This window comes from Anopheles marshallii, chromosome 2 (assembly GCF_943734725.1).
Source record: "Anopheles marshallii chromosome 2, idAnoMarsDA_429_01, whole genome shotgun sequence".
Lineage (NCBI taxonomy): Eukaryota > Metazoa > Arthropoda > Insecta > Diptera > Culicidae > Anopheles > Anopheles marshallii.
In genome coordinates, this window is record NC_071326.1 from 38,555,338 (window position 1) to 38,565,775 (window position 10,438).

Below are 10,438 nucleotides of genomic sequence, written 5' to 3' on the forward strand. Positions count from 1 at the left end.
AAATGAGTTTAGCAAGTTCCCACATAAAAGGCCTCGCTGGACGTAAGAAAGCAATCTTGGGCTCGGTTGGAATGCGATACACATCCGTAGAACAGCAAGTTAATCAATAAAATGAAACGCAATGGATAGAACGGTTCTTGGTCCAGTTAGCCTTTGCCAAGGCACGCTCTGGCCCACAGATCGTAAAGATCAACTGACCAGTGATGAATACGTCAGGAATAGTACGGCACGAAAAAGCAGCTGCAGCATCATGAAAACCGGGAGAGTAGCTTCTCAAATCAGGTACGCTACGTCCATAAAATTGGTACGTTTTCCTTCACAGCAATAGCAGATATTTTCGAAACGTACGTCAAGTATAAAAGAAAAGAGCAAGCCAGAACCATCAAAACCATTGCGTAGCAAGTTATATGACGGACTAAAACTAACCTTTACCCGATGCCGGCCATGGGCGACGGTTGAGTTCACTATATCCCAGCGACTGCGTTGCAAAATGTTACCCATATCATGTACACGTAGAATTAGTACCTTACCTGTACCGAACAAAACCAGTTGCGTCCTGTCGGAACGCCAAACCTCGATTGCCCGATTGCTCACTTGCCGCTAGTGAAGCTAGCCGTAACGTACGGTAGTCGATTGTTTGAGTGCCAATTGTTGGTGATTGTTTGCTCATGATACCGTCACTATTCGATCGTCCCCCTTTTCGCAACCGAGCATGCTGCCCCGTTTGCTTTCATGATTAGACGATACTTAATGCTACGACTCGTAACCTCCTACTCCGTGACCAGGCATCAGTGCCGTTCTTTTTCATTATTATTGCAGACGATTATCGCAATTCATTATGCTGCGGCAGACAATAGCCATTTAGCACCGACGCAGACACATAAAGCCACCGTCCAATGGAACACATCGTCAACGATAAGATTGTGTAAGTATTAATTTCTTTGGCGCAGCTATCAGTATGGGGTTTTCGCACATGACCACCCGCTTTTCTCTGTGGTAAAATGTGTGGGAAAAAATGCTGATTTGCCTATTGAATCCGCATTCTGACTGAGATTGAAACACAATAAAACATTCGTTTTCTGGAGACGTTCATAAAAAGTAATCGAATCGCCTTATTTGCACCTAATTAATTTGTCCTTATTGATAAATGAGCGATAAGTACAACAATGGAAAAGTGTCGTTTTATTTCAATATCATATGATCAGATTAATCATTTTTATCAGAACTTAAAGTTATACGAACAAAAAATTTACATTACATTGTTAAAATTATTACTAAATAATCGTTCTACGACTTAAGCTTTACAAAACTGCAATTTGCAACTCAAACATATCAAAACGTCTAGTTAGACATCTTATTAGTGTGGTACGTTCGATGAAGTCTGATTGTACATACCCATACGTCTTGATCGATCGCATGTCGTTTTTCGCATCGCATGTCGATCGCAGACTGTTACTAGTTGATGTTATATCTTCAAACAACATATTTGGAGCACAACGTACTACGTATGTACACAAGAAGAACTACGGAATAACTTACTGAGTAACGGATTGATAAAACTATTGTTGGAACACCACAAAAGCTGCAGAAATAGTCCTAACGGTTATGCAGCAAAGAAAAAATGGTAATAAAGAACCACGGAATACGTCTACGTCTAATCGTCATTGTAAATATATGAATACGGTTATCTTGCTGAAACTAAATGAAGTATAAAAATCTTCAGTTTGTTAATATACCTAGTAAAACAGCTTACAAAAGCTATAGCTTAAAGAGTCAAGTTCAGTTCCAAATAATTATATTTACTCTCCCAATCTACTAAAAGTTTGTGGACTTTAAAGTAAAAAATATTTAAAAATATGATATCTTGTTAACTTAATATCCTACACACCTCATCTTTTCCATAATAAATTGGAAGCAATGTTGGAGTCTCCATGAAATCGTCTATCGTCTACATCCAGCAAAGTCGCAAAGTGTCACTTTTCGATATTCCTTCGACCAACAAAAGCAAACCAACAAAGCGATCGTAATGCCCGATAAATAAGCAAGCGATGGAACACTGCACAGCGATGCAAACCGCGTCCGCGCTTTCAAGTCACAGTCAAAAAGATATCATTATAATTGTGCAGCCGTATCAAATTGAACGATAACGATGCTGACGACGAATAACGACATAATAGGTGAAAACAAAGAAACTCGTTAAAAGTGGATCAAATGGTTACGAAGCTATTCGAACGCTGGTACGCCGGTGGCGTGAACGATCTCCACTGTAAAGGGAAACCTTTTTGAAAACGATTATCTTCTTATCCATACAAAACTCCACTACACTCACACCCGAGCTCGCAACTCTATCAAAACAGGAAATAAATGTCGTGACAAACTACAGCTGACCATATGGCTGTATGTGGTATGTCACAGCTAAAAAAAGCAAACCATTAGTAGACACACGCTGGTCGCCCAGCTCCAAAATACCCAATTAAAAGTTTTCCCTGCTAAATGTCCATCACTATGCGAGTATGCGTCAGAGCAACAGAGTGCAACTTCAACAGACTGGATAAATGAACGCAAGCAACTCAATTCCTTTGCAGAAGGAAACATGATACTAAAAGAGAAGTGAAAGGCAGCTTAAAACTTTACAACGTCCTTCTGCCGAGAGTCGTTTGGTCAAGTTTATATTCTACGTTTTTGCTTCTAGCTACATCCCAATGATCGACTGATCCAAACGTTAGCAGGAATGCATTATTATGCTAACTACTCGAAACGCCATGGTTTAAAATGCAATAAGTAAAGTGATTTGATGCGTTACCGATGGCGCTCTTTGTTTCACCAACTGATCAAAATGGGCGCATCTACAAAAAAAGGTCCGGTAACAGAGATGTATCCAAACAATTGATTCCATAACAATAACCATCAATAACGACATAAAATCGAACGTTCCCAAAAAAGTTTCCTGGCGAATGGTTTCGTGTTACGAAAAAGTTTTGCAATCTATTTTAGGTGCTTCTCTATTTTACAGTGTGTTGAAATCATCGTTCGGTGTTCATCCCAATCGATTACGATTCGTCATATTCCGTGTGGATAATTTTCCCAAGAAAGCTCGATCGGTGTGATAATAAAAAAAAATTGTCTTTTAAACAAGGAGCAAAGAAAACTTTTGCCACTAGTTCGCCTTCTCCTACTTCTCGCACATTTCAAACGGGCACAAAACAAAGCCCAAACCGTGGGAGTAGCGCCAAACCAACACAATAAACATCAACAGAAGATTCGTCGGAGCAACTTTCCGTACGGATTTGGCGAACTGCAAACTTTACCCGTTTGAGATATTATGCGGCAGGGTTTCCCGAAGAGGGATCACATTATTCAGCAGCTTTGGCCGTTCGGATGATCGGCTCCGAACAACAGTGTTCACTATTTAGGGAAGCGAAGCATGAAGGTGGCCTTAGTTAGTGCGCCGTGGTAAAAACAACAGTGCCGAAAAACAGGAGCAACGAAAAAACCGTTCGCGGCAGAAGCTAAAACTTTGTCACAGAAAAGAAGAGAAAAGTAGAAACGCACACAACCACACACCCACATCCGGAGAGTGCGGTGAGTGCGGAGAAGTTTGTGTGCTTCCAGACAAAGTTCTACCGGGTCCAAAGACGAAAGCTAGGAGGTAACGTTACCATTTGCTACCTCGCGAGTGATAACGCTCACAAATAACGTGCTACAGCAAGGCGGAAAAGAGAACCTTCCACCAACGAGTTGCGGGTCCGTGTCTAGGAACTGCAGTTAGTTATCATTTTAGTTTAGGATGAGCCCGCAGGTAACACATTTGTTTGCACCACACGCCCATAATCTTAACTTTGCAGACGTGCCCAACGACGACACGGGATGTGGCATGAGTGTGTGCTTTATCAAACCACCTGAGCGACAGTTTGCACCTCAATTATTGCTTTCGGCCACAGTTATCATCCGACTTTCGCTACGCGTAAAGTAAAAGATGATTTGTTTGTTATGTCACATTTCAACTGAATTCGCGCAGAAGGTTTGCTAGTTAAAATGGTGCGATTTCGCAGTGAGACAATTTATACAGAAAGTTTCGTGGAAACATCATCTTCCTCCCGACGGTGAATCGTAACCGACGCTAGTTTTAGCCAGCTCTACTCCGTAGAACGGTTTAAACGTGAAATCAATGCACTGTAATTAGCTTCCCAAAAACAATGCGTGTGCGTGTTGATTACAAATAACACCGTATCGTCAACATCGCAGTTAATTAAAAACAATTAGCTCGGACTACCGGGTATTTCGGCCAGCCGTTTGTAAATGTTCCTTTAAGCTAAAATACCAGGGAAACCTTCATCCGTATCGGTTGGCTGCGATTGTTAGCGAGAGGCAAAACGGAAGGTTACGGTGGCTTCTGGCGTCAATTTTCATTTTCCCTCTCGCATAAAACAATCGTTTGCCCGAGCGGCGCGATATATTGATTAGCGCAACTGAATGGGAATCGTTTGAAGTCGCTAATTAAGGATGTTCTGTAGTTAATCGCCTTAACGTAGGCGTTTAATGAAATGGCTCTCAAGGGAAACATTAATTGTGTGCGTAATGTCGTTTCTTTTGCTTGTCGAGAAAACGGATGTTACAGTGAAATGAGAGACACTTCCTAAATTATACCTTACTCGAATGTTTGTTATTCTTTATCATCGTTAACGTAAATAACTGAAAGCAAATAATTTTTCTTAAACTTTATTTTGTTTGGTCTGGATGTAATCCCATAATTATGTTGAATTCATCGGCGGCATGATCGTACACATTACATTAAAAACATAAATGCATTCACGTATTCATACAGTCAAATATTTAAATATCAAATAAACTAAAAAACACTAATTTTTAACCAGATGCAGAATTGTTTATTATTTATTCAACCTCACATCAGCTTAAATTTACTTACGATGGAGACGCCTGGTTTCTTGTACAAATCTACCCAAAAGCTTTGACCCAATCGGCACAAATCTCTTTATAAAATCAATTTTTATTACGTTAATTTACCCAAAACTTATTTCGAAACTGTACTATCAAATGAAATAAAATGCCCCACCTACATGTAAAACCAAACATTCAAAAAGGACTCATATCAAACGACAGTAGCATTGGCGAACATACCCATACTGCTGCTGCTACATGTAACGACATAAACAAGTTTAAGGTGGACCAGTTTTAGCGGTGCAATCGTTATAAATTATCCCACTGACCCATGCCCACTTGTACGCTAACGGGTTGTGCAAATGCAAAATTGTTGCTCCCGTACGAAGCTCATTTCGCACACGTCGATCCACCTTTCTGCCGAAGCCGACACATCCATAGCCGGGAACCGGGAAGTAACTATTTCAAATCGTTCGATGTCCGTGTTGATTGCGTACCTAGCGTTACACTAGCAGGGAGTAATGGTAGAGAATGAGAAAGGCTAAAGCTTTCTAAGCCGGTTAGCGCGGGCACTGGTACCGCGAAAGCATTTTAAAATTTATAGCTGCACCGTGTACGAGCTCGTTGATTCGCAATCAAATCCCTGGTTAAGTTCCTGGTTCCGCATGCATTGCAAGGTTGCCCGGATCCCATTTACGAGGCACATCGTGCATACTATTCGCACGCCCAAACGGTATGTGAATGCTGTGCTGTGCGTTATGCTGAAATAGGCGAGGTACTGCACGTTCTCCGTTTTCATTACCATAAATAAAACCGTTTCGCGACCTCCTGCTGGATCGATCGCACCCGCGCAAAAAGTTCAATAATACACATGCTGGTGGCGCACACATGTGGTGAAGCAATAGAACCAACAGTAAAAAACTTCCAGATACACACACACATGCACGTACTACAATTGTTACCAGTTCCACACGGTGGCAATTTCGTCCGTACAGGGCAGGGTCAATTTATTGAAACTATCGGAAACACTGCACAGCACGGAATGTACGGTTCACATTCGCGCGGCAAAAATCGCGAAGAAGCAGCCGGAAGTCGCGTTCGATGAGAGGGAAAATTTGCAGCTTATCGTCTGGAATGGAGCGTACGGTAACGCTTGGTAACGCTCCACAACGGCTCTATTCCGTAATCGCCATCGGCATGTCATAGAAGTGAACTTTGGTATATTTTTCCTGCAGCACCTTACGCATTTCCTTGGAATGTTCCCAATCGCGTGTTTCACAAATCACTTTCACCTGAAAGATGTTAGAGGATATGTCCAATAATGTTAACAAGGATAACTAGAAAAAAAGAAGCTTACAGTAAAACCGAAACATTGACAACTTAAAATCGAACTTGTTAACATGGTTCAAGCAGAAACTTGATTCATGACCGGAATCTTTCGTCAAATATTTTATCTAGGTCCTAAATGCCAGATATTCGGTTAATAAACAAATGACCTATTAAGTAGGGGTGGACAAAGGACGACCCAATTATCATTACACTAAGTGGAAAACCGATTGGATGAAATTGGTGGAAAAACAATTTAGAGAGTAGAGTTAAACTTTGCCCTGTATAAAAGGCCACATAATTAAGTACGCATTGTTTACCTAGTTCTAGTGAACCCTTGAAACCCATATTTGTTATCAGCAAGGGAAGAACCAATTGTTAATGCGATTTTAAACGCTATGCCATTGCCTTATCTATCGCATCCATCACCCACCGATCTACACGATGGCTTAGATTTCAGTTAGCTGACAATCAAGCAAATAGAAAAAAAAACACCTCCCAAAGTACACTCATTCAATCAACATTTGCAAACTAGTTTATCCTTCCTGGGCTTGGTTTCGGTTCACCGCCAGCGCACAAACAGTGCTGCTACCAGAGCACCAAGGTTTAAGCAAACTTCGTCGCAACCGAAGTGTGCGCTAATCAACGCAATCAAAAACCGACCACACCGAAACATCAGTGAAAACATGAAATCCAATCATCCGGACCCGTTTTCGGGCAAAAACCTTTTCCACGCTAATGAAGCGTACCCTTTGCCAAAAGGTAAACATTAGACGCGATGAAGTACTGACGGTCCCGCTGGTTGACCGCGAATACCAACACAAACAAAGCCAACCGGGCACGCTCACTCGGTACCGGTCTGCGGGTCATGCCGTCGTCACGCCCGACCACGCATGGCCATTGACCGTAAATTAAATCATAACGAGCGTCCCGTGTCCCCTTTTATTACCACCCTTCACCACCAAGAAAAAACCCTGGATTCTGGCTGTCAACACCCAAATCTGCCCATGGTGTTCGTTGTTCTTTTTTTTTTAATTCTATTTGGAGGAATGTTTTCTAGCAAACACACACGCCTACCCGCAGTATCCACAGTTTTGTTCCGCGTGGTACACACATTCGCTTGGAAATTGTGTATAAAAATATACTACGCCGAACGAACATACAACCCGGAAAACCCTCAACACAATGGGACCCTTATACCCGGAACCTTGTCCTAGAAAACATTCGCGCAGAAAAAAAAACACACAAACGAGCCTTAAATAGCAGCTAACGGTTCACGTTCACTTACCTCAACATGGTGGATGTCACGAATGAAGGCACGTTCGTGCATTATGTCCTTGATGGAAACGCCCAAACTGGCCAGCAGATTGCACAGCTTAGCAACACCACCCGGCCCATCGCTGACGGTGACGGTGAATCTGTTGTACCACAGCAGAAACCAACCGCCGTACGCACCGGCAATAACGACGCCCATTAGATCGGCCAGCGTGAAAAGCAAAAGACAAGAGCCCATAGGCAATCACGCCATCAGGCGCGCAATGTTATGTCACCGGCAAAATCTCACCAGTTCGGCTTTTAGAAGTTAACATTACCTCTGCAGTCGTCCCTCGGCGGCCATACCACGCTCGAGACATTTGCCAAACATGGTCGTATCGATATTGCCTCCGCAAATTAGCAGCACCACTCTGCCGGAAACAGATCGAGAAGAATGCAACCGGTTCGATCGAGAGGTATGAGAATCATGTACTATTTCTGGATTGCCGGTACTGTCGGCATGACTACTACACGTTGCGAAGAGATTCCAAAACACTTCCCACAGTTTCGTCTGCATAGAGTGCTCACCTTTTGCCGATGAACTCGTTCAAATGCCCAGCCATGATGGCGGCCAGCCCAGCAGCGCCCGCACCCTCGACGACACACTTCTCCAGCTCAACAAGTCGCAAAATAGCAAGCGCAATCCATTCCTCCTTCACGACGATCATTTTGTCCAGCAGCGGTACGGTCGTGGCGTACGCGTTGTAGCCCACCTGCGGTACCGCCAACCCGTCGGCCAACGTTTCCTGGTTCGCCACAAACACAGGGCCCTTGTTTTCGAGCGCTCGCGTAAAGCTGGGACACTTTTCCGACTCGACGCCCTGTGGGATAGTTAGAGATGCAACAGAAGCAAGTTATTTGAGAATTCGGATTCATTAGAAATTTAGCGCAAATCGTTCCGTTGGACGTTGGGTGGTCTCCATCATCAATATCTCTCGACCAATACCCCATGAACGATGCGTGTGCATTGAACTGCCAAATATCTCTTCGCATGGAATTTTGGCACAAATGAAAAGCTATACGCTTCCGGCACACTTACGATGATTTTGGTATTTGGGCTTAAATTTTTTATGGCGGTCGCGACACCAGCTATCAATCCACCGCCACCAACCGGCACAACAACTGCATCGATATCGCTGACCTGCTCGACGATCTCGAGCCCAATCGTACCCTGGCCGGACATGATGTGCGGATGGTCATACCCGTTGATGTATGTAAGGCCCCGGTCGTGTCCCATTTTCAGCGCAATCCGCTTTGCTTCGCCCATGTCCGCTCCCTGAGTTTTGCAGCCACCATGTTGGATGTTGAATTCCGGTGAAAGATACGAGAGAGATAGATAGAGAATGAAAGACCGAGCGAGAATGAGACAGAGCGCTCGGTAAGAATGCTTAGAACTATCACAGCTAGGTAAAGAATTTAGCAATCAAAACAATGTTAACCTCGTTGCAAGGTTAGAGCCGAGCGATGGGAACATACCTGTACGACGACATTAGCATGATAGTTACGGCATTTCTGAATTTTCATCAGTGAGGCCTTCAGCGGCATCACGACCGTCACCGGGATGCCAAGCTTCCAGCCATGATAGGACAGTCCCTACCATTCGGGTCGTGTTTTCCAGATAGATGAGCGGAGGTTTTATTTATTTTTTGTTGTTGCCGTGTGTGCCAACACCCATAATGGCACCATCACACACCGGGGATGGTAAAGGAACATTAACCATGAAAAAGTAAAACAAGAGTAACATAAACAAACAAGTGAATAACTTTAAAACACCTTTCCCATCATGCAAGGGTTTTCCACCATTGGAGAGCACAGAGGAAATCCTGTTGGAAAATCCCTGCCAAGCGAGTGCAGCTCGTATGCTAAACACCCAGGGGACATTAATACTTCCAGCTACGATACGTGGTGGCCCAAAAGCCTCATCCGAAATCGGTGTGTTTGTTTTTAACGAAACGTTGATGAAGCAAACGGTACACAACGGAACATCGGGTACCCTGGCATCCAGGCTGGGACGTGCCGCAACGTAATCTCACCTGCGCATGATTCCCCAGGGAGGCCGAGATAACGCCCGTTTTTTTCTGCTCGTCCGACAGCATTAACAACGCATAACGAGCGCCACGCTCCTTGAAGCTACCGGTGAACTGCAGAAATTCCTTCTTCAGGTAGATGTCCATGTCGATCAGGTCGGAGAAGTGGGATTTCTGATTTTGATGGTGGATGGGCGAATGCAAATACACGTGAATGTAACACAGTAGATAATAAAAAAAAACTAAAAAAAACGTGTACCACGTACCACGCACGGCGTTAGCTCGACACCTTTCCGTATTTTGAACGCCGCGGATGTTACGTCCTGGAAGGTGATTATCTGCGGATTGTCCGCATTGCAGAACGGATCGACAATTTCCGGCTCGGTTGCTGAGGCGTTGTTACTGGAGGACCCACTTTGCGTGCCGTGTCCATTCTGGGCAGGTTGTTCTACGGTTGGACGGGCTGTCAGCTTCACGGAAGCCATTTGCGTCGTTACGGATGACACTTGCATCGTGGGAGTTTAATCTATGGTGACAGTTAAATCATACACAACAATTAAAACCACTACCGTAACACGGTGCAAAACGTGCAAAAACGCCACAAAGATTCCCCGTAAAGGGCGAACATGCACCGGACTTGTTAGACGTGAAGTATGACAGTGATGACGGTTGTCGTAAAAAAAATAAGCGAAACAGAAACGCTATCCAGCCAGCACACGCTGTACGAAATGGGGTCCTTGTGCCAACTGCAAACAGGACACCTCATGCCCAATCAAAACAGCGCAAGGGAATGGGCCGAATTGTTTCAGTACCGGTACCATACGAGTATCGCAGCAGGTATTAAATATTAATAATCCAAATATCCATCATGC

The 10,438-nt window shown here is 43.8% G+C and overlaps 1 protein-coding gene across 1 annotated transcript; it reads right to left on the reverse strand.

The window, feature by feature from the left end:
- Positions 1-6,074: 6,074 nt before the first annotated feature.
- Positions 6,075-10,078, reverse strand: LOC128719476 (L-threonine ammonia-lyase). The gene is made up of 8 exons (XM_053813099.1): positions 9,833-10,078; positions 9,573-9,740; positions 9,016-9,132; positions 8,579-8,815; positions 8,068-8,360; positions 7,818-7,910; positions 7,514-7,643; positions 6,075-6,191 (listed from the first exon to the last, which is right to left on the reverse strand). Exons 1-8 carry the CDS (start codon positions 10,076-10,078, stop codon positions 6,075-6,077), a joined length of 1,401 nt encoding a protein of 466 aa, XP_053669074.1.
- Positions 10,079-10,438: the final 360 nt, after the last annotated feature.